Here is a 23,820-nt window from a genome sequence, read left to right on the forward strand (position 1 = left end):
TGCGCGTGGGTTTGTATGTGTGTGTTGTATATGTGTGTGTGTGTGTGTGGGGGGGGGGGGGGGGTGATGAACTACACCAATTAGCCGACAAATCCCTAAATCCCTAAAAAACGAGTTTTTTTTTTTGGGGGGGGGGGGGGGTCAAAGGGCATTTATAAACAAAGTTTGACCTCTGCGCTCTGTCCTTGTTAGGACAATGATTGACTGATGATTTGTGTCCATCTAGCTATTTGCCTTACTGTCTTGACTAACAAAAGCCCATAACACAGTAGCTGGGCTGTATGCACTGCCCGTCAGTGCTACATCATGAGACCCTACAGTGCAGCTCTCCTACTCTGCAGCCTCTTCTCTGCAGGTAAGCACATTTTGGCCATTAGCAAATCTAATTACCCTAATTAGTGACAAAGAGGGCTTGAAAGTACTCGGGATTTTGTCAAGTCAATGAAATGTGTTCATTAAGATGGTTTTCTTTTTTAATGTGTGTCCTGTTGATTACGCAATATGCGTATCGTATTTCCCATTATACAGTGTACATTAATAACATTTTAAAGAATATTATTATGATAAAGTTATTTTGTTTGTATTTCTTTGTTTTGTTAAATTAAATATATTGATTTGTAGGGGACATTCTTGAGTCGTAGTTCAATGACAACTTTATCTTTGCAGCTCAACTGAAATGATCTAAATGCAAAATATTTCAGAACATTGCTTGTAATCACTGAATATGTTTCCTTAAATTCCTGGTTACCCGAATGAATACAGTAATATGTATGGATACTGGGAACAAACTCACTTGGGTTTGTACCCACCTACCCATCTAAAACAAATTCCTGCCCAGAACATTCCAGAATGTTAGGTAGACATTCCCAGCACATACATTTATTCAATTTCCTGCTTGTCCCTTGACCATTATTTTCATCTGAATGAACATGGCAATAATAGTCTTACAATGTTATCAGTTTTGCCATTTCAGTCAAAAAAGAGTTAGAGACTCCTGTTAATTTAGTTAGGAAATCATGTGAACAATGTTCAATAAATGTTGCCTTTAATACTTACATTCTGAAAACCATTGGCACATACCACCAAAGGTAATGGTTAGAGGGTGATCTTCAAGGCATAGGGCCAGTAAATGTATGTGGCATGTATGGTCTGTTTTTCTGAGCCCTGAACTGAGCCCTGAGCGCTCTTCTGAAATGATAAAAATACCCTAGAATGTTCCCATCGTAGTATATTTCACATCCAACTGAGTATCTACTCAGAAAGTTGCGTTCCTTTCAGTTTTTGTCTAGGTGCATTTTTGTGTTTTGTTTTCAGGAAGAGTTCAAATTGCATTAAAGTTGACTATTTGAGAGACCACATTAAACTGTGTGTACTCCTGCATAGACACTGCACTGGAGCAATGACCCATGCACTCTTGCCTTGTTGACAATATCGTGGTGTTTCTTGCAATACTGCACCAAGCGGTGAGGCAACGTGCGGGGGATTGAACTGGAACAAGACCATTGGCTAGTGTGCAGCCATGCTGTAATGTATGTCATTACACAAGCAGCCATGGGTATGGATTTAAAAACTTATTCAGGTCGGGGGGGTCTGTTTAAATAGTGCTGAAGACCAAGAATTTCATTATTCATTAGTTTATTTTCTTCCTATTCTTAAGATACAAATGGGCACCAACATATTTTGCTAGCAATGTAACATATGCAGTAAGATTTTGCCACAAATAAATTCTCTCAGTGGACGGGCTTTTTGGTGCCTTTTCCCAGGAAGTGTATTGCATGGTCTATTGCACTGGTTCTTAAACTTATAAATATCAGGACCCAAATAAGTAATTTTGTACCTTTCAATGTCCTGTCGAATATACATACCAGCATGGCCTAGTGGACTACAGACTCATTCTGGGACCTACCTCATACGCTTCCATGCCCCACTTTGGGTTCGGACCCATAGTTTAAGAAACACCGGTCTATGGGATTTCATTGTTTGCGCTCTTTTGTAAGTTGAGAGCAGTAACTCATACTACTTCTTTGAATAACCCATTGATACTTTGAATAACCTATTTTGTGTATGCGTGCTTGTGCAATTTCTAGTGTTTGCAGATGCATTAGACGGATACACCAAGACAGAAGGGGCATGGATCTTGCCTCTCACTAAAAAAAAATATACAGAAGCCACAGCTCTTCAATGCGCTGCCTATTGCGACAAGGAATTAACTTTCACCTGCAGGTATGCATTATTTCTAATGGATTTCACTGTTACATCATGATTAGTGCCTTCATTATTGCAATTGTAATGTACAGTACGCTAATAATTCTAAATGCACATCAGAGGATTTCCCTTCTTCAACTGGTAGGAGATTAGTCAAAGCCAAGTGCTATGTATGGTTATCTCAGCACAACCACTGTAGTTTCTGAAGATGGAGTTCTTAGGATATTCTGTAACCCGTGAAGGTTGTGCGAGTTAAGTAATTGATCATAGGAATTTGTAATTCAGCACTGCATTTTTTAAATCTAAAAAAACCAGGATATATCACCATCTTTTCAACAATAATATAAGAAGTGTAAAAGGAGTATCCAGTATGTGTCAACAGTACCAAAAACTACAGGGCAGGTGTGAAGGCACATCATTTTTTTAAGGGACCACTTTCTTACTCTTTCACAGGTCTTTTGTATATACTGAGAAGGATCAAGAATGTGTGACTACGTCAGCAAACTCGAAAACAGAGACAATGTTGAGGAGGATGGGCACGGTCTTGTACGAAAAGAAGGGTGAGTCGACACAAAGTGGATGGGACGGGCTCTGTAAGAAATGACCCGGTGTGCTCAGTGGAGTACTTTGCCTTGTGTAACAGACAAATATGTGCTTTTCTGTGTGACTATCCATCACAGATAAGAGAGACCGGCACTATAATGCTTGAGCATATATAGGGCCACCCTCTGACTCAAAAACCACTGAAATTCACTTCCTGTTTAGGCCTGTTGTCGAAATGCAGGATAAATATGTAAGTAACCTAAAATTGGTGTTGTTTTTAAGGATTTTATGTACCATAAACCATAACTTTATTACAGTGGAAGTGATTTTGTCATTTTACATGCAGAAATTGACCAGCATTGACCTACAAATAATGAAATATGATGATATATGCTGCGTGATGGGTTTATACCACATCTATTTAGATGTGGCTTAAGCATAACATCAGATCTAAACATCCATTTTAATCCATCAATTTATCAATTTAATGGTTACTTTATCAAGGGATTCATATGTATACAAAATATAACTTGAGTAAAAAAGCATTATAATAAGGAAATATATATTGATAGATTTATCTTAATTTGACTCAAAAAGCAGTTATTTAATGGTATTGTTTTTGTTTTTATGGATGGATGTTAAATGTAACCCGCTTTCCCCTAACTCTGCTGGGCTTCTGGATAATATTTAACCCACATAAAATTGACAGTTTGATGTCCAGCGCATGTCAGTAAACAAACTGAAGAGGTGAAACAGGTTAAATAAACAACTCAACATTTGCATTAGCAAAAAAAATCTCAAAGGTTATTTTTTTCAATGGGTCTAGCTTTCTTTCAAAATTATACCATGTTTGTAAAAGTATTCAAAGACTTCTTGAATTACTGTTTTTTTCCAATCAGAATTTTTACGTGAGTGCAAGGATGGCACTGGAACGGACTACAGAGGGATAAAATCCAAAACACAGACAGGGAAGATTTGCCAGGAATGGGGGTCCACCTTCCCACATAAACCCAAGTACACATTCTATTAATTTATATTCCTCAGTGCAGCTCTCTCTCTCTCTCTCTCTCTCTCTCTCTCTCTCTCTCTCTCTCTGTCTCTCCAGCCTTAAAGGGTTGTGTGTATTGTGTATTTTATAATAATACATATGCAAAAAAGAAACTGAAAAAGACTTTTTTTTGCATTGTCATGAGCCTTAATGATTGGAGAGTGACCTTAAGGTGACTCTCATCTCGCTGTTTTGCGACCCTGGCTTGCAGATTCACGGCGGAAACGCACCCCTCCGCCGGTCTGGAGTCCAACTTCTGCCGGAACCCTGATGGGGACAGCTCGGGGCCCTGGTGTTACACGACCGATTTAGCCACAAGATGGGAAAACTGCGGCATCCCTGACTGCAGCGGTATGGCCACTTCTCATCAACGGCAGAGCCATCAAACATCTGAGCAGAACAAAGCCAGTCATGAATATAAGCAAAGAAGACTGATGAACACAGAGTTAGCACAAAAACAGTGGCTGCTAGCGGCATGCTTGCGGCCAGCCGGCAACCCTCCATCAGCACAGTTCTAGAATTCTAGAACTCTGACTTAAAATTTTGAAAAAAACATTCCAAAAAACATTCTCTCCTATTGGGTCAAGATTAGAATCAGACTCAGATATCTTTGAGACTTCACAGTTTACCCATCTGCGTGTCTTTTAAATTGGGATGAGACTTGCATCAATGACTTGGCAGCAGAGATTGTTTATGTGTTTTAGAAAACTGTCCCCTGCTAAACTAGCTCTGAATGCTCCACAGAGGAATGCATACACTGCAGTGGAGAGGACTACAGAGGCAAAGTCTCCAAAACAGAGAGCGGCTTCACCTGCCAGCGCTGGGACTCCCAAAAACCACACACTCACGGTTACCTCCCTCAAGTGTGAGTATCATGGCTTCCTCCAATCTGGAATGTAAATCTTCAATCTACAAAAATATTGTTGCACTTTCAGGTTCACATATTTTTTTGAACTAAGGGAGGAAAGAAAGAGAGTTTAGTCATTGTGTTTTAAGTCATTTTTTCTATTTCTGTTTTATATATTCAAATTCTGTCTCTTTCTCTCCCTCTCACACACACACACACACACACACACATACACACACCAGCCTCCCTGACAAGTACCTGGAGGAGAACTTCTGCAGGAATCCGGACGGAGAGCCCAGGCCATGGTGTTTCACCACCAGTCCCACCAAGCGTTGGGACTTTTGCTCCATTCCCCGCTGTGGTCAGTTCTACCACCTTTTCACCCCCTTAACAGCAAGCTTGAGATCTATAGCATGCTCGTCACATCTATGGCGTTGCTCACATATTTGGCAAACCACCTTAATGTTTGTCAAAATGCTCAGAATTTATTTTGCATTATGTACTCGTTGGGTATCAACATTCTGCTGACTTTTTTACTGGAGTAATTTAGTTAAAAATAACTTGCGACCAGATAAAACACTAATGCGAACAACAAAGTTTTCAAAATGTTCAGTTTGTCTCTACGGCCGGAATCTTTGGTGAGTATTAGGAGCTTCCGGTATTGTATCTGGGCAAGGCTTAGAATTCGGAATGTTTCGGCTTCAACAGAAGGGAGCCAGTTCTTACAATGCTAAGAATACGGACATAGCTATCTGGCATTGTCATATCTGTGGTACCACTCCTCAGGAGCTTCACTCTTTGACACCTTGACCTTTAGCCTCTGAACCTCCCACGATTGTGGAGGAGCTGACCTGCGCCACCGGGGACGGCAGTGCCTACCGGGGCATTGTCGCTGTGACGGAGACGGGGAAAACCTGCCAGGTCTGGGCATCGCAGGAGCCGCACAAACATTCCAGGACTCCAGAGAACTACCCGTGCAAGTGAGTAGCACCACGTGGGCGTTTATGCGCTGTGTAAATGTCTTACTCCGCCTACACCAGACGGGAATGAGTCTTGCGTCGTCCATGGCACGGCATGTTCTGCTTCTCACATTTTACAAGTGAATATGTTTATATATTAAATATGTGTAAATGTGAGCTCATATGCTTTAATTACATTTTCATCAAAGGGACAGGGATTCTCAAACTCAGTCCTGTGGACCCCTATACTGTATATGCTGGCTTTTAGGTCTCTTAATCGAAAGTGTTGAAAATGTGTGTAAATCCTTTCATATAGTTCTTTTTTTTAGTTTCAGTGACCAGCTATACGTTCACACTCTTAGGGACCCTACTAATTTTGTACAGCTATAACTATATCAAAGTCTTGATTTGTGAATATTTGATATCTCATTGTGGCATGCAAAGCTATTTCTGACATAATGTGGTTTCAGGGACTAAGTCATCTCTCATTATACATGAAAAGTGTCTAATCACGAACAGTTCATTGCTTGTTAAATGCTCAGGGGTTACAACTGTGGTTAGAACGACAACCTCCAGACACAAGGGGTCCCCCAAGGCTGAGTTTTTAGAACCCCTGTTCAGGGATCCCAATGGCATGCAGTTTTGCCAGGGACACTGATAATTTGTACGACATCCACGGCAACACATCTTCTTTTCCAGGGGGCTCACATTGAATAACTGTAGAAATCCTGACAACGAGAGGATGCCTTGGTGCTACACGACAGACTCCGGCACTCGATGGGAGTACTGCAAGGTGCCAACCTGTGGAAATGAACCTGGGCCGGGTAAGCTTCCCCGACTAGCGTAGCGCCTGGGAGATCAGGGCAACTGCGGTCGATCCACATCGAGTCTTCCTTCAATTGGACAATTACACACCATTTAGTACAACTTGGTTGCAGTTCAAGGCACAACAGGCTTAGGCCACCGAAATAGAAGGATGGGAGATTTCCCAAAAGTGTGTTTATCTCAAAAATTATCCATTGCAGGCCGGTGAACAAAATAAAGCTAATAAAATAAAATAAATAAATAAGCACTTTCATTACATACAGGTGAAGTAATAGAAATGGCTTTTATGAACTACATTTTCACACTGTGTTCAGGACAGTAAAGACTTCGGCTCTAGGTAAAAGTTGAGACTTCCTGTTTGTTTCCGCAGACGAGCCCGTCAGTGGTCCAATGGTGGACTGCTATGAGGACAATGGCCAGTCTTACCGTGGCCTCACGACGGAGACCGTCAGCGGGAAAAAGTGCCAGGCCTGGAGCTCCATGGTGCCACACAGTCACCAAAAGACCCCGAAGAACTTCCCCGACGCGTAAGGCAAACACAGAGCTAACCGCAAACCCCCCCCCCCCCAAAAAAAAACAAAAAACAAAACAGGAAACAGGAACTGGACTGAGATATTATTTTCAGACCGAGTGTTTCCTCTATTGCGAGGGAGTGACATTCCCTGGCTAATAGGCTCCACCCTCTTTCCTGACACGCAGAGACCTGAGGAGGAATTTGTGCCGGAACCCTGACGGCGACCGCGCTCCTTGGTGTTACACTACTGACCCCTCTGTCCGGTGGGAGTACTGCAAGGTGGACCGGTGTGTGACGAAGCCCGTTGTGCCTGAGGCCCAGCCTGACCCCGTGCCCAAACCGACCCAAGGCTCATCAGCCCCTGATGCCAAAGGCAAATTCATGCGCTTCTAATGACCAATAAAGCTGTGTGATGCCACAACCAGTTATTTATAGGATCACTGATTTCCACTGCAGTAAAAAATACTTTAATTTAAAATTGAATTACATTTGACTATGGAGCCAACAATTTTCCAAAACAAACATATTCTGGACAGGCGTGTGCAGCTTATTAAAATGCATAAATGTTCATTAGTCGCCACTGCGTCTTGCGCACTACAAGTGAAAACCGTGACTCAATTAATGGGGACAGTCTACAGCACTAACTCAGGAGAGAACCTTCCAGATTGCAAGACCGGCAACGGAGCCGATTACCGAGGCCCCACGTCTATGACGGCGCTGGGCGTGACCTGCCAGGCTTGGAGTGCCATGACCCCCCATCACCACAGCAGCTTCACCCCCACGACACACCCAACCAAGGGCCTGGAGTCCAACGTGAGTCCGGCAGGTCCATAGCAGGCTCTGTCATGCACTGGGCTCCATTCTATTCTATTCTATTCTATTCTATTTTTAATTGTGTGCCCCCGAAGAAAAAAAAGTTTCTTTTTTTGATGCTTTCTTTTCATATATGCTTTAAATCGAAACCAAACGATATCATAATGTTACTGTTTGCGCACGTTCAATAATATGTTTTTAATCACGTAATGGTCCATTTAAAAGCAGGCAGCTGTATTGGAAAATGGGGCCTTGTGTGAATGTGAAACATAGGTGGAAGTGTATTTTTGTCATCCAGGCAGAGCATTTTGTTTTTATTTTTCTCGATCAGCAATGCCGAAACCCTGACGGCGATGGGAACGGACCGTGGTGCTACACAACGGACCCAAACAAGAAGTGGGACTACTGCCAAATCCCAGACTGCTGTATGGACGTATTTGTACAGATTTATGAATAATGCAAAAGCGTAAATGAGCTATTAAGTCACACTAATTAATCTGCGTGGACAGATGAATTAGTGTGCCGTCTGAGAAATCTTGTTTAGTCTGACACACGCAGCTCCACATGCCCTCTTTCAGTATTTCAGTTGTTCGGTGACTGTGCCGTATTTTGTTCATTCTTATGCGTATTTTGCCCAACCAGCCGGTATGGAGTGTGGACAGCCCAAGGTGAAGCCTCGGAAGTGCTTTGGCCGAATCGTCGGAGGATGCGAATCCAAACCCCATTCCTGGCCTTGGCAAATCAGCCTCCGCACCAGGTGCATACCATACACCGTTCTCCTGATGCAACCATCACAGCCTCATTGTGGTTATACTTGCTCTGTGCTAGGTCCCCTCATTTTGAGGATGAAGTTGTTCAGGGTAATATTGGAGAAAACTGATGTCTAACGTGAACAACATGCAAGCAAAGGGGTCTTAAGCTTTCACAGCTGTTAGTACGGTATTCACAGTGTAACCATGGATACCCCGTGTTGCAGGTTTCACCAGCACTTCTGTGGAGGGACACTGATCAAGCCACAGTGGGTTGTGACTGCTGCGCATTGCCTGGAGAAGTGAGTGAGAACTAAAATGGCCCCCATCATAAAATAAGCACTAATCCAAAAATACTCATCAAACCAGATTATGTTAAAAAAATGGCCTCTATCACTCATTTTAATTTTACAAATCTATTTCAAAGACACAGAAAATCTTTGTGTTGTCATCAAAGGGGTAGTTCACCCAAAAATGAAATGAAGGTATGTTCCCGTTCACCCAGAGTACTCTCTTTCCATCCAGACAGTTTTGCTGAAATTTGATGAGTTTTATATATCCTCCATGGGTCTATGATTTTGTGGTGCTCAACAGCAACATCTCTTTTCAAATACACTGCCACAGTTGCTCACGAACATCCATGGCTTAATTTTTTTGAAGTTAGGATAAATAAGTTCCGATAGCGGTTGCAAACTGGGATATGAAGAAAGTGGCTATAGAGAGACCTGTTTGAAACTGACAATAAATAGATAAAGTACTTGTTGGTGGGATATGACAGTATGTAAAATACATCTAAGGTACATGGTGAGGTTTTACATTATACACTGGTGCATTGTCTCTTATCTGCTACTCCTGTTTGACATTTTTTTGGCAGATCAAGTAGTCCATCTGCCTACAAGGTGTATCTTGGAATCCACACAGAGAAAGCTGATGAGAAAACCAAGCAAGTGCGAGATGTCGAAAAGTTGATTCTGGGACTCAACAAAGCTGATATTGCACTCCTCAAACTAGACAGGTATAGTAAATTTTCTATTTTATTTCTTATCATTATAAATATGTAAAGTCAAGTCAATCTTATTATCCTAGAGGGAGATTGGTTGTGCAGTCAGGATGAATAAAAACAAATATAATTGTAATATATATATATATATATATATATATATATATATATATAATTGGGCATAAAACAAGAAAAGATACAACTACATACAACAATGATGAATTTGCACAGTCATGATTACAATAAATCAGTATGCCACCCATGCTTATTTTATAAGAATTCGGTCAAAGAAACGTCAAATCAAGTAGTACCATAAAAACAAATAACATAAAATACAATAAATAGCATTATACAATAAATGGCAGTATAAAAATATTTTTGCTAAGACTATAAAAGAAAAATATGCAACAATTTATCTTTTGCTGACAGCTGTACATGTAAAAGCTTTGTAAGGACTGCTTTATTTATGAAGGGGGTGGGGATGGGGGGGGGGGGGGGGGTCGGAGGAGGAAGTGGCACACATTAAAATGTATGAATTCGTACAGATAAAGTTGAAAGTGGTAAAGCCAGCCGTGCCTTTTTTTTCTTCGTTTCAGACCTGCCATCATAAACGACATGGTGCTGCCTGCCTGCTTGCCTAAGAAGGACTACATTGTGCCAAGTGGAGCAGAGTGCCATGTGACTGGATGGGGTGAAACCCAAGGTATTTAAATAAAGTTATAAAAATATTGTATATTATCACAATTATAGTCTCATATTGCTAGATATAATGCCAGAGCAAATGATGATGAGTTGTTGATACGATGAAGAGTCTTGAATGATTTTCGAAAGATTGCCGTAAAAGAAAAGGTCATTTTGGGTAACAGAGCTGAACTTGTTAAAGCAGTCTCTCCGTTTTTGAAATTAGCAGTGATTTATTTCATCAGAAGCGTGCGTTGCTTTTTTTTTTGCCCAGGCACTGGGGCAGAGGGTTTGCTGAAGGAAACCGGTTTCCCCGTCATCGAAAACAAGGTGTGCAACCGCGCCGCGTACCTGGCCGGCAGAGTGAAGGATCACGAGATGTGCGCGGGAAACATCGAGGGTGGCACAGACAGCTGCCAGGTGAGGCACAGACCCCTGCCGCGTATCAGCACTACAGCCGCACGCGTGCAGTGACATGTGCGCTCTCGCTGTCCAGTCTCAATTCGTTCCATCGCATGATATTTATGTTTATATTTATAATACACTTGGTATACACTTGGAACTGAATGTAAAAAAAGCAATTATCTGTTGAGAACTAATACATTTTGGCATATAGCCCTTGCCAATGTTGAAGGCTATATATATATATATATATATAGCATTGTTAATATATATATTAACAATGCTTTAACAGTTGAGGAGCTGTAATGTTTCCTCCTTATTGTTACTGCTTCCTGTTCCATACCCCTAGACAGTTTAGCCGAGTGACGCCTATGTTTTTCTTTTATCACTTGCGGGCTTTGCCATTGGTGGCGCCCACACTGATGTCTGGTGATGCTTTGTCCCGCAGGGTGACAGCGGCGGCCCTCTCGTGTGTTATTCGGACAACACCTTCGTCTTACAGGGAGTGACGTCCTGGGGTCTGGGCTGCGCCAACGCCATGAAGCCCGGGGTGTACACCAGAGTCTCCAAATTTGTGGACTGGATAGATCTACAGATCAGGATTAATCCATAACTGTGTCAATCCCATATCAGTGATCTTTGAATAAAATACATAAAAGAAATTATGAATACATATGGAAAACCTTGGAAGCTGCTTCATTGAACCTCATAATACTGCACATCCTTTAGGTTTAATCTATTCAAGCTGCTGAATAAAATTAAATAATTGATCCAACGCTGTTGGGTTGACATTGAAAAATTCTGTTTCTTTTCTTTTCTTCTTCTGAATGTGACAAAGAATCTAGGATACAAAGTCTAGCATACAAAATTAGTTGGTGCTATCTAAGGCCAAAAAATGATTGTAATCTTAATTCAGCTACTTAAAGAGTTCAGCAGTGACTTATCCAAACGAGACAGAATTACCTAATGAGTCAAAAGACCGACACAACCAGTTTCATCAGTATAGCAGGAGCAGTCCCTGAGGGAAATGGTGTTCTTACACTTGCCCTGTAGCAGGACTGGCTATGGAAGATTGTCAGCATTGTTGGGGAAGAAAAACACAAATGACTGACACCACAGTCTTGAAGTGACAGCAGGCATCAACATTCACGCAACGAGAAACCTATAGTCATATTTACCAGGCATGGCTGACTCTACTTGTTGGTATGTCTATGGTGAAGGCATAAAGGCAACACAAAGTTGCTTGAAGGTGTTATCTTGTGGTTCATGGTTATTTATTTGTCCAGCTTCAGGATTTAAATGTAAAATTGCACTTCTCAATGGCAGGCTTTGCAACAGCCTGATTCCATTGACATTATCCAGACAGCTTGCATACATATCCCATAACATATTTATAGTTCATTGTTATTGGTTTGTGCTAAACATCAGAGTGTATTTCATTTACAAATACAACAAGTATGAATAGTATAAATTATTACAAATGACAAATTATTACAAACAACCCTTGAAACACATGAAAAAATAAATAGAGAAATAATTAAGTATTTCAAATATAAACGGTTTCTTCATTTAGGTCACAGGCAGAAAAATGACTAATAATAATAATAATAATACTAATACAGATTCTCATCTTTATAATAATAATAAATAATAATAATAATAATACAGATTCTCATCTTTATAATAATAATACTAATAATACCAATATTACTACTACTACTGCTACTACTAATACTAATACTAATAATAATAATAATAATACAGATGTAGGTACTCAGTAACCGATACACACTTACTGACACTAACACTTTAGCTAAAGTCCTATTATATAAAATGATAAATGATCTGCAGGTTCTGCTATCTAGTATTAGTGGAACAGTAGTACTACATCACACAGTCATAGCATCCTTATTGGTTGTCACATCTGAGGGCAACAGATTCACCAGCTGTTGATTTTTCAGGGGGCGTTCTCTGTTCCTGAGATGGAAACAGAAACAAATTCATAAATCTTAGGAAGAATGAGAATGAAGATACAAATGTATCTTACAATAATTAATTTGCATTTCTAATGTACTGAAACATCATGTGACTTCACAATGACAAAGACCAAAAAGTAAAGATCTGTTTGAGGTAAATGATCATTTTGTAACAACCGTTATACTGACATGTACTCATAGACGCACTAAATAATTTGTCGGTATTTTTCTTCAGAAACGTGTATTTATTTTATTTTTTTCAGAAGAAAGCCTTACCTCCCCGGGAATTCAATATCATCAATTGTCTCGGGCAGTGGCACACCTTTGGTCTCTGGCAACATTAGGACCAATGCCCCAGCAATAAGAGCAATCACACCTGTTTCAGAAAAACGAAAAAATGACAAGACTACCAAGCAGCGTATACAGGACGTCATGTATAGAATATGCAAGTATTTATATGTGACCAGGAACCATAACCTCAAAACACTACACTTAGGATTCTACTTGGTCTAAATATGATATTACTCACACTATCCTAACTATAATACTAATTTATGACTGAGCATTGATTCGTTTCTCAAAGTTAAAAGCTGCAAGTACTGAAGTTTATCTCCCTACATGCTTGATAACATTTAAAGTGCCATGCAGTAGGGGCATCTAGGCTACAATAAGGAAAACATATTTTTGAAAGATGATGCCACTAGCAGTGTAGGACCCCAGATATTTGATAGCGTAAACAGAGTAAGACAGAAAATGGCGGACAGTTGCTGCAGACCCCTACCAAAAATAATGAGCGGTAGCTCCAGCCAGATGACGGCCAGTCTGTAGAGGAGGAAGGGAGCGACGATGCCGCCAATGTCGCACAGCGTGGAGCACACGGACACGCCCATGTTGCTGCAGGTGAAGCAGTGTAAATGTGTAAAGGAAGAGCAGACTCACATCCCCATGCAGTCTATTCATCTGAACCACTGTGTGACATGAATATATATGACATTTGGAACAGTTAAATACAATGGCAAGAGCAACCGTCAGGCAGTTTAAGACAGTAGCACTCCTGAATACGCACACAACCCAGATAGCAAGCGACTTTGGGCCAGATCTGTGCCAAGTTCGTCCCGGCAGTGCCAACTTTGGGCCAGAATCGGCCCGGGTTTTGCCCAGACTTGCTTGCTATCTGGGAAAAAAACAGAGGTGCAAAATCCTTCTCATTTTATTAATATCAGTGAAATATCTTTTACTCTGGGTGATCCACTTATGCTTACCGCACAAACGTTGGGTACAATTCAGTGTTCATGAACACCACCATTTCAAAGGCCATGGTGATGCCCAGTCGGCCAATGCAGGCCACTGCTGTTCTGAGCCAGAACATACCTTCAAAAAAAGAAAAGAAAATGACATCTATGCTAAATCTAAATATCTAAGCCACAAATAAAATAAAGTAATTTAAAAAAATGTTCAGTAAAAAACCAACGGTTAAGAGCAAGCGACATACTCGACGGTATGAAAGCGGTGATCAGGCAAGCTGCCCCAGACACGATGTTTGCTGTGGCAAAAGGGATTCGTCGCCCGATGCGCTCGATGGTGAAGAGGATGAGGAAGGCAGCAGGGAACTCCACTATCCCAGAGATGAGGAAGTCGACGTAGACGTTACCACCCAGAATTCCCAGTCGCATGATGAGGCCTTGGTAGACCACGGCGCTGGTGAACCTAAAGAGAAAGAGGCCTCAGATGACTGGGGGTCCTATGAGCAGGTTGAAACAGACACCATGTATGGATGGACTGCGTGTAGGAAAGAGCCTTCTATGAAAAAAGATGGATAAACTGTACATCAAACTCCGTTATTTATAAAATATGGCTTACCAGTTGAACATGAGGATGAATGTGTGCTTTCTCATTTTCGGGGTTCTGACCAAGTCGAGGAATGATGCAGTCGAAGACTCGCCAGTGTCTGCTTTGAGAGTCTGCAAATCAACAGGCCAATAAGGCTACTCAATCAGAGCTAAATTCAGGCCACCAATATTTTAATTTGGGTCACAAGGACATTAAGTCGTGGGGCGGCAGTATAGAGCAATATTTATCAAACTGGTCCTATAACTAAATGGTCATAGGTTAGATTTTCAAGAGTGGCCATATCATTATACCTTTGAGCAATTAACCTAAATTTTTAAAGTTAATATCCAGCTGTTTAAATGGAAAATGGATTAATACATTTCATGGATCAAACAGGAAGAAAAGCTTTGCTAAGGATGAACTTATACAAACTGTCTTTCAGTAGCTTACAAACCAGCTGCCAGCTTCCATAAAATATTTCCTTGCAGATGGAATATCCATGTGTCATTAAAAATAAATACACAGCTCACAACCCTCAATGCTTTAAAAACATTTCCACTGAAATCCTATTTCATCCTTATGGTTTAAAATAGGACTGCAGGGAAGATGATTTAAAGGATAGCTGTCACAGTATTTGTTTCTAAGGAGACATTGATATTCTGCGACTCATGGAAGACCACTACGCTGTGGAGCTGTCCTCAGGTGCTCTACCTCAATGTTCTTGGAGAGTGTTTTTCCATTCTCTTTGGCTATTGCCTCAGTAATTTTCACCGCTTTGCTTGAGTTGTTCTGAGAGAGGAGCCATCTTGGAGACTCTGGTATGAACCTGGAGATCAACAATTTCACATTAAAAAATGCATGCCTGTATACCATCATCAACTAAGATGCAGGTTTAGTACAAATACGAAAATATAAGAAAATCTGTTGCATTTCATGGAGGTTCTACCTAACTGAGTAGGGTGCTGAGTTTATGGAAACCATTGTACTGAACATGGTGGTCAGAATTGTTGCTAGTGTGAGCTTTGTAACATTCCTACCATGTCAAGATGTAATGGTGTCATATGCTAATGATGAGACAATGTTATGATTATATCATGTGTTAATGGAAACTCTCTATGGTGTGGACTAGACTTTTCACTGCCTAAAAAACCCTTGTTCCTCTTAATATCGTACCAGTAGTAGGCCAAGAAACATATGTAGGGTACGCTGATGATCACGTTAAACCAGCGCCAGTCAGTAACGAAGTAGCCAATCAAGGGCAGGATGAGGATCCCGATACTGAAGAACATCTGATACAGAATTCCAACGGTGCGTCTGTACTCCACGCCCACCAGCTCTGTGACTGGTGGAGAAGGGACGAGAGAAGGGAATAAGTTACTCAACAGGGCAATGGCAACCGAAATGAGAACTAATACGTAATGCAAAGCAATGCCATAATTTTGGTAAACCTTGCATGGAACCATATTCAGGTGTTGCAATTATTTTAAATTGGTTTAAGGTTCCAAGAATGTTCTCTTGCTAAAAGATGCGGACTGAAACTCAGAAACTTACACCTGTGTTTCAGTCATTAATATTTGGTCAAAAAGAAAGAATGTTCTTACTCAGAACATAGCCAGCTATCCAGCCTCCCTTGACCCCAAAGCCTTGCAATGTTCGAAACACAAGCAGTATGTTGTAGCTTGGAGAAATGGCCACGAGAATTCCTGCTACTGCATTCCAAAGATTAGACAGCAAGAAGCTCATTTTTCGACCAAACCTTGACAAGGAAAAGAATAAGAAGAAAAAACATTTGAGATGGAAAAAACAGTAAATGTCAAAAATGTTACTGCATGTTGGCATATTATATATAATTACTGTATTTTCAATTTAGAAATTGATTGGCACACATCATATTGTTTACCGAAAGTATATTCCCCTCCAAAATGACACAGCAAAATTAGTTTTCCTACTTAATTAAGCAGGTTCTACAGATATTCAGCAGAATGTTAAAAGTGTGGAGAAATCCTCCATGGATATCCAGTGCTTTGGGTTAGGGTTAGGGTTAGGGTTAGGGTCTCACAGTCCCATGCCCTGAGTGTGATACCTGTCGGCCAGGTATCCGATGGCAATGCTGCCCACTAGGAATCCGATGTTGACTGTAGCTTGGTACATGTCCACCAGCCAGGCATCAGAACAGACCAGGTCAAACTAAAACCCACAGGGACTTTGTCAGAGGGTTCTGAGCCCTGCCCCTCTCTCGCCCCAGTACAAGGGCAACACCAGATAATATTTACAGTTTTTCTTTGAAATGTTCAAAAGAATAGTGTCAACATACTTCTAAAAGACAGAAATAATCATATTCCTGATGGTTTGCTGAAAATTCATTTTTCTGGGACAATGGAAAGATTGATTGTGCATTGGCTACTCAAACTGTTTTAACTAACAGCATTCCTGCAATTATCATTTCTAACACAATTTCCCCTTAGTTCATTGAGATTAAGATAGTCCATAACAGTTGGATAGCTCTTCCACTATACAGCACCAGATAACTTTCGTTGGGAAGAGTATGCATGCAATCTATCTCCCGGCAAGGAAGTACTCACCTCAGTCACAAAGGACACCCTTCCCTCGTAGTCATACTCCCAGCCATCTTTGCAGGCAGTCATGGGTGTGACTGCAGTGATGTTGGCCCGGGGGTCGTCGCAAGTCAGGCTGGTGGCGTTCCAGTCCACGTCGTACCGTTGGCACTGGCTGTGGACCACGCCGTCCGAGGTGTTGACATGGGGCAAGGTGTACTTGCGGGTGTCCTGGAGACCCCAGCCGCAGCTCTCCCTCACCTCGACCACCGCCGGGTCCCGGCACCAGTGTTCCGGGGTGAAGCCCTGAAACACGATACCCACGTACACCCCGGCCCAGGGCATGGACACCAGGCTCAGCAGCAGGAAGATCCGTTTCTGGCTTCTTCCGAACTTCCCCGCTTCCTCCAGAATGTCGTCGAAGGTGGTCATGTCTGCGGCTGGAGTGTAACTAATGACTGTCCACAGAGGCTGTCCAGAGGCAAGGTTTTTACCAGGAGAGACTGGATCAAAAGTCCAAAATAAGAGATTGACCTCTGCCTCATTGCCGCAATTGACAAACCAAATGCGTAGACCAAGTGCGTTACTCTTTAATAGACACGGCTTCAGATTTCAGAGCGTTACATAAGCAGGTGTCCCGACAGGAAAGAGTAAATGCTTCAGTGGATTTGTCAGGTCCTATCTGGCTTTCACGGTTGGCACAAAACACAAAAAGTAAACAAAAAATTCACCTCCCCTTTGATCACAGGCTGCGACATTCGTGCTCAGAGCAGGTTAGCAAAATTAATTTGAGCACAGGCCAATTATAATCGCTTAAGTTGAACTGAAGTTCTTCACAAATAAATGGCCTTAACAAACTTGTTGCAGAAAATGAGCATTTTCAGGGACCAAGAAACCAGTATTAATGCAATGGCTGAGAACATGTTTGGCTCTGCACCAAATATGAAGGGTTTCGTGTACAGGGTGTACAGTATTGCAAACCTTGGATGAAAGTACTGTTGCAGCACAGTTCAACTTTGTGCATTGACTTTCAATGATTATTCACTTTCAATGATTATACACACGCAGAACTAGGCAGACGCAAAAGTTACGTTTGCAGACATTTTTCTGTCTGATCAAGCCAAGTGTATTTGTATTACTTCAGAGAAAAATGACCACTTGTAGAATTATCCATATGTAAGCGCTACCTCCAATGCTAAACGCTTTTATAAAGACTCTGGAGAAAATTACAAAAGTGAAAATAAAAATAAATGAAAATGAAAAATTTAAATAAATAAAAATTAAAAAGTGCTATTCGCACTATATACAATATAAGCACTAAATACTTGCTGATGGACTGAAGTGACAGGAATAGAAATTTCTTGAGCTATGAATACAAAAAAATTAGTTTACTAAACCAAAAATGCAGTCAAAACACAAGTGTCCCACGCACCTGCAAACTCAACCTACACCTGGAGGCCAGTCAGTCAAACGAAAAAAAAAAAAACCCCACACAGACAGACATGCAGCAAGCCTGATATTTTTTATTTATTTAAACAATGCAATACATTATCTTAACATCAACATTTTAAATAGAAAAAGCAGTAAATTCATTTGAGAAAAACAAAATAATTAAGTTAACATCCAGAACCCCAAATCGGTAAAGAAAAATACAACTAAAGGGGGGGGTTGTGGAGCTCATTCTCAGTACCAAGTAGGCCGTGCCAAGCCAGAGTGCGGTGGCACAAACAGCAGGGGCAGACAGGATGGCACAGCTGCCCCAGACAAGGGGGCAGAAGAGGGCATCCTCTTTCCATGAGGACATAAAATCGCGTGCGCAAGCTGCTACAATCAGAACTAATCACCTAATAATCATCGCAGCGATGCAACCTCGCTCCCCGCCGATCGCTCAATCTGAAATACTGAAATACATGGGGTGATTTACGAGCGTGAAGTTTCACATTCCAAAACTGCTGAACTGAGGGACGTTCGTCTTTATTCCTATGTGGCACTTAGAAGCTCAACTCTGGAACAGCTGCCTTTGTGACAAGGTGACGCTAAACACACAGTCTCTCTCAACACATTTTAACAGCAGCCATTATTTCCTGGAAAAGAACACAGGAATTTGGGCGAACATTCCCTAACTGAGTTTACAGTTAACCAGTCGAACATTCGAACACACATTAACCAGAAAACAATTTGGTATTCAGGAATAGCCAAGTTATTACTGTCCGGTACTGTCCTTTAAACATCACCGATTGATATGGCCCATGTGAAATCCTGGAGAAGTGTTTCACACAGGTCAAGAGGTGATGTGGAGAGTTCAGCTTAATGCGACACCGGCAGGGGTGACATTGTACCACTGTGTGTAGGGGAGAACAAGGTGTATTATCCCATTATGTAACGTACGTGCTGTCAAAACTGCTATGCCAGACTACCCTCAGATGGCACCTCTCAGCAAAATATTTCACTTGTGCAAAATTTTTTTATTTACATTACTTAAACATACCAACAAACACACCTGCCAGGAAATCAATCCTTAACCTGTGATTGTTATAAGCACTTATAAGCAGAGTCCAGGGGTATGTGATGCCAATGAGAAATAGCTGGAACTCAAGTGTTAAACACCTCAATTTGATCATCTTTAAGTACACATTACTGTAGAGATCTATCTTTGTCCAAGGACTTCACTGACTTGTTTTGGCAAAAAGGGAAGCTCTAGGGGCCCACAGAAAACATCAATATTTCTGAGGAATGATAGAGCCGTTCTCTGTGGCAACAGCAGTAACACTGAAAGCATTTGTGGCAGACGGTAGAATACCAAACAACAGTGCCAGCTGTTCGGGGGTAGGCTAATGCAGGAAAAGAGAATCCCAACCGAGTTTTGTAGTCTGTAATTCAGTTGTAATTCAGGACATTGCATTTTATCTCAACCACTTGAATTAATTGCACAATGAGGGACCAGAAAATAGTGATAATGGAAGAAAAGGTGGTTTCTTGAACAAAGGCGGTAAAACTCGCACAGTACACAGGTGGGTGTCATTTATCTTGATGATATTCTTATATGACATTTTCAAACAATAGCATAAAACCCAATGTGAACAGAAAAATAAAATCCAAACAACTTTTGTTCTTTAACCTTCTGCAGCAGGCAAGAACCATCTGCAGCAGTTGTGACTCTTCGTGAAACCCTCTTATTATTCATATTTTTACAGTGCATACACAAGTGACTCATCATTTTGTCCTTGGCGAGGATGCAAATTTTTCTACCAATTTTAAACATTCCACTTCCTTGATTCTGAATATTTCAGAATGTTGAAACTATTTTACTTACCATACCATTTGTTTTTATTTTTTTTTTAGCTTTAATAATAAGAGAACCTTTTATAATATTTCATGGTGCCAATAGTCATTCCAGATTCAGTGCTTATTTTCTCTTACTGTTCGTCACAGGTTAATTAGGTTTCATTGATAAATTATTGTGAACAGTGCTCAATAAACGTGAACATTGTATTAATAGCCACAAGCACACGCCAGCGTGCAGTTAAGATGCCTAGTAATGAAATCATTACAACTTAAGGTTATTCAAGCACTGCAACAGGATGTTAACAGTCACTCAACAGACTGTTTCATGAGGATGCATATGTATCGTACTGCAGGAAGACTGACTTACAGGCTCTGAAACTCGATCAGAAAACACAGGGTCCTAAATAACAATATATTTAATAATGTATACTTAGCGGCTGAATGAAGTCGATTCAGGTACCTAAAAACTTTGATGGGATACTGTGACTTTATCTCAAGGGACTCATGCTTTATCATGCTTTTCTGCCCACCAGCCCAAGAATATCAGTTAAACTTAGAGGCCCGTTATGGTAATATTTGTATTTAAAAAAAAAAAAAAAAGATTTGCAGATTAAGGGTCCTTGAACAGAAAGGGAAGTAAACTGGGAAATTATCTTGGAGGAAAAACCCCTCACAATTGGTTTCAAATCTTGTTTTGAGGGAGAAGGGAATAAAAATGAAAAATTAATATACATAAATATTTAGACACATTAATGGAGTGAACCAAAAAAAAAAAAAAAGATATTTATGAAAACAGGATTTTCTTACAGGAAATCATCTTTTTGGGTGACAAAAAAAAAACAAATCTGTTTTTTTAAAAACTGTAAACAACAAATAGACACAGTTTTATTTCCCTTTTTAAAAAAAAAAAAAAAGCAGACATTGAGTATCGTCGTGGAGGCGTTCAGTCACAGGGGGAGGGGCGGGATCTCGGGGCCCCACGGGGCCCCTCACACCCTCAGCAGGTCCTCGTCGCTGTCGTCGTGGAAGGACCTGTCGGGGAGGTCGGGCCGTTTCCTGTGCGGCCGGGCCTTGGCCTTGGGCCGGCTCCGCCTCCCGCGCTCCTCCAGGAGGCCCACCAGGTCCTCGTCGCTCTCCTCCTCCAGCAGGGCCGCCCGGGGCCGCTGGGGGCCGGGGCGGCCCGTCTGCACGCGCACCCCCGGGACGCTCAGCACCTCGTCCTCGCTGTCCTGCTCGTCCAGCGGGAAGGAGCGCAGCGCCTCGGCGCTGACGGGCTTGGTGGTGATGTGACCGTTCTCCTGCACCTCCTTCTTCCTGAAGCGCGAGGAGGAGGATTCGGGCGGCTCGATCTCCTCCATCAGCCACTCCATCTCTTCCTCACCGCCCTCCTCGTCCATGTTCACCTGAGGTGGGTTGGGGGGGGGGGGGGGCAAGGTGAATTCTATGGCTGAATTCTATCTCTTTACAATGGTCTACCTGGAGACACTTCACAGTTTAAGGAACTATGCATGATCAAAGGAAAAGGGCAAAAAAATTCGAAAGCAGCCATTTTAGACACAAAGTGGAGAGGAAGGGAAAATGCAGAGTGTAGTGATAGGCCAGTGTGGACCAGGGAGGGAGGGTTTCGGCCGCCTGTTTGATAGAGTGCCTGCAGCATCACATCATCAGGAGCACCGAACAGAACCAGTGCGTTTCAAAAGAGCACTCCCATTTACAATGATGTTTCAAAGATTTAAAAATTAACAGAATACTTGCTGAATGCAACATTTCAAATGGATTAAACAAATATTCCACTGGCTGCATCCCAAGACCTTGGACTGAGTGTGATTGCTTCAGATATGTCGCCATACCTTGGAGTACTTATATGAGACGTTATTTCCTCTTCTACAGCATGCAGTCATTTTCTGAATCACTAGTTCCCTGTAGGAAAATACAAAAGCATTCAACCAAATGTAATGAAAGCCACATTTTCAGATTTAACAATTATATTCATTCACGTATGATATATATACAATCCTCATATGTTTATCTATGTTTATGGGCGATTATAGCTCTATGAATTTGTTTCTTCTATTGAATACAGAACACATGATAAGCATGGTAAGATCTTTCCCTGAGTTCGCCGTATACCATGCGACCCTTTTAACCAAGATAACCGAATGAGTACAGAAGGTACAAGAAAACCAGATTTGGCAAGCAGGCACACGTATTAAAAGATATATTTAAATCTGTGGGACTTCCATGTATGACAACGCAAATCGCATTGCCTCAAGCAGACAAGGAAGGAACTTCTGTTCTGGGTTCATGCGGGTGAAGGAGATGGGTACGGACATGTCGGGGAACACACGGGGCAGGTGGGTAAAACGTGGGCGTGGCAGATCAGAGAAATCCACGCTACCTTCTCTCACGCTTGTGCAGGAGCAGGACGACCAGGCAAATGGTGAGGACCACCAAGAGCACGCTCAGGACCGCCCCCACGGCCCGGCTCCGCCCCGACAAACCGCCATGCTCCTCCCCTCCGTCGTCAGTTTGACGGCCATTATCGACTTCAGCCCTGTGTGAAGAGGTCAAGGACAAAGGTCAAGCAGTCAAAAATCAAGTTGGGTGAAGAAGAATTTATGACATTTAATGCAGAGAGGGGCTACTTAATTTCAGGCAACGCATGAGAAGTGGAGTTTATCGCAAAGCTGGCAGAACGATCGGTTATCTGCTGTTCTAGATCAATGAGGCCTTTGCCAATAACAGGATACACCTGTGTGCTGAGCAAAAGTAAAACTGAACAGGAAGCGCATGCTAAGATAACAAGTCTGCCAGTCTTTGACAAGACAGGTACAGAGATAAACTGGATTTTAAACACTTTTTCTCGTGGCTCGATAAAAAACATTAAAAATAAGACAAACAATAAAATACAATCTGCTAGTCTCTGAGGAAGAGCCACCTCTATTAAATTCCTTTTCCAGAATGCCTGCTTTTAATATTTCATTTAAATTTTTCATTCCTAAATTTAAATTAAATTAACCCCAATCCTGTTGCTAGGTAGAATGCTTTCTCACTAATCTAATAATTATTAAACGGATAAAATTGACTTTTTAAATACAAATTAACAAATTTTGCACCAAACATTACTAGCCTGATATAACTTAACAAAGTATATCAAGTGTAGCTACAAAGCTGTATAAGGGAGAATATTATTTAATTTAATTAAAATCTAAGAACATCCACAGCTGTATCCATAAAAAATGGACTTGATTATTTGGAAACAAACAGCAGAAACCTGTGGATCTTCAATGGTCACCACTCTTTCAATGGTGGGTACGGAAGACAAGAGGATCGCTTGAAAGGACCAAAGTCAGAGGGTCCAGTGACTCACGTGAGCTCACACACGCTGGAGGTGTGCCAGACGAAGAGGTACTGGCAGCCGTCCGTCTCCAGGAGGAATTCTGGGATGCCCTCTCCGGCCGACGGGCTGCAGTGGAACAGAATGGTGGAGGAGACCGTCTTCTTCTGGTCCCGCCCGCACTTTGACTCGGAAGGGATGAGGACGTCCAAATTTCCGTCTGAAAGGAGAAGAACGAGCGAGTGTTAGGA

At 41.6% G+C, this 23,820-nt stretch overlaps 3 protein-coding genes across 3 annotated transcripts in view; 1 reads left to right on the forward strand and 2 right to left on the reverse strand.

Annotated features, from left to right (window-relative positions):
• The first annotated feature begins 195 nt into the window (after nt 1-195).
• Nucleotides 196-11,385, forward strand: plg (plasminogen). The gene is made up of 19 exons (XM_035423898.1): nt 196-355; nt 2,088-2,223; nt 2,659-2,765; nt 3,648-3,762; nt 4,008-4,147; nt 4,541-4,661; nt 4,886-5,004; nt 5,461-5,623; nt 6,302-6,426; nt 6,798-6,954; nt 7,127-7,314; nt 7,606-7,754; nt 8,086-8,179; nt 8,397-8,511; nt 8,731-8,805; nt 9,378-9,518; nt 10,100-10,206; nt 10,459-10,604; nt 11,035-11,385. The coding sequence occupies exons 1-19, from the start codon at nt 307-309 to the stop codon at nt 11,197-11,199; spliced, it is 2,412 nt and encodes an 803-aa protein (XP_035279789.1). The 5' UTR covers nt 196-306; the 3' UTR covers nt 11,200-11,385.
• Nucleotides 11,386-11,829: 444 nt separating this feature from the next.
• On the reverse strand, nt 11,830-17,506 carry slc22a2 (solute carrier family 22 member 2). The gene is made up of 11 exons (XM_035423899.1): nt 16,975-17,506; nt 16,476-16,579; nt 15,994-16,148; nt 15,566-15,734; nt 15,104-15,218; nt 14,423-14,523; nt 14,055-14,269; nt 13,825-13,933; nt 13,344-13,456; nt 12,839-12,938; nt 11,830-12,563 (listed from the first exon to the last, which is right to left on the reverse strand). Exons 1-11 carry the CDS (start codon nt 17,377-17,379, stop codon nt 12,476-12,478), a joined length of 1,674 nt encoding a protein of 557 aa, XP_035279790.1. The 5' UTR covers nt 17,380-17,506; the 3' UTR covers nt 11,830-12,475.
• Nucleotides 17,507-18,550: 1,044 nt separating this feature from the next.
• Nucleotides 18,551-23,820, reverse strand: part of igf2r (insulin-like growth factor 2 receptor) — a 34,567-nt gene continuing 29,297 nt past the window's right edge. Inside the window, exons 45-48 of the mRNA XM_035422061.1 lie at nt 23,603-23,789; nt 22,631-22,786; nt 22,083-22,152; nt 18,551-21,635 (exon numbers count right to left, since the gene is read on the reverse strand). Coding sequence (XP_035277952.1) covers nt 21,222-21,635; nt 22,083-22,152; nt 22,631-22,786; nt 23,603-23,789 — 827 coding nt within the window. The 3' untranslated portion in view covers nt 18,551-21,221. The remainder of the gene's footprint in view (nt 21,636-22,082; nt 22,153-22,630; nt 22,787-23,602; nt 23,790-23,820) is intronic.

The sequence above is a fragment of the Anguilla anguilla genome, chromosome 6 (assembly GCF_013347855.1).
Source record: "Anguilla anguilla isolate fAngAng1 chromosome 6, fAngAng1.pri, whole genome shotgun sequence".
Taxonomy (NCBI): Eukaryota; Metazoa; Chordata; class Actinopteri; order Anguilliformes; family Anguillidae; genus Anguilla; species Anguilla anguilla.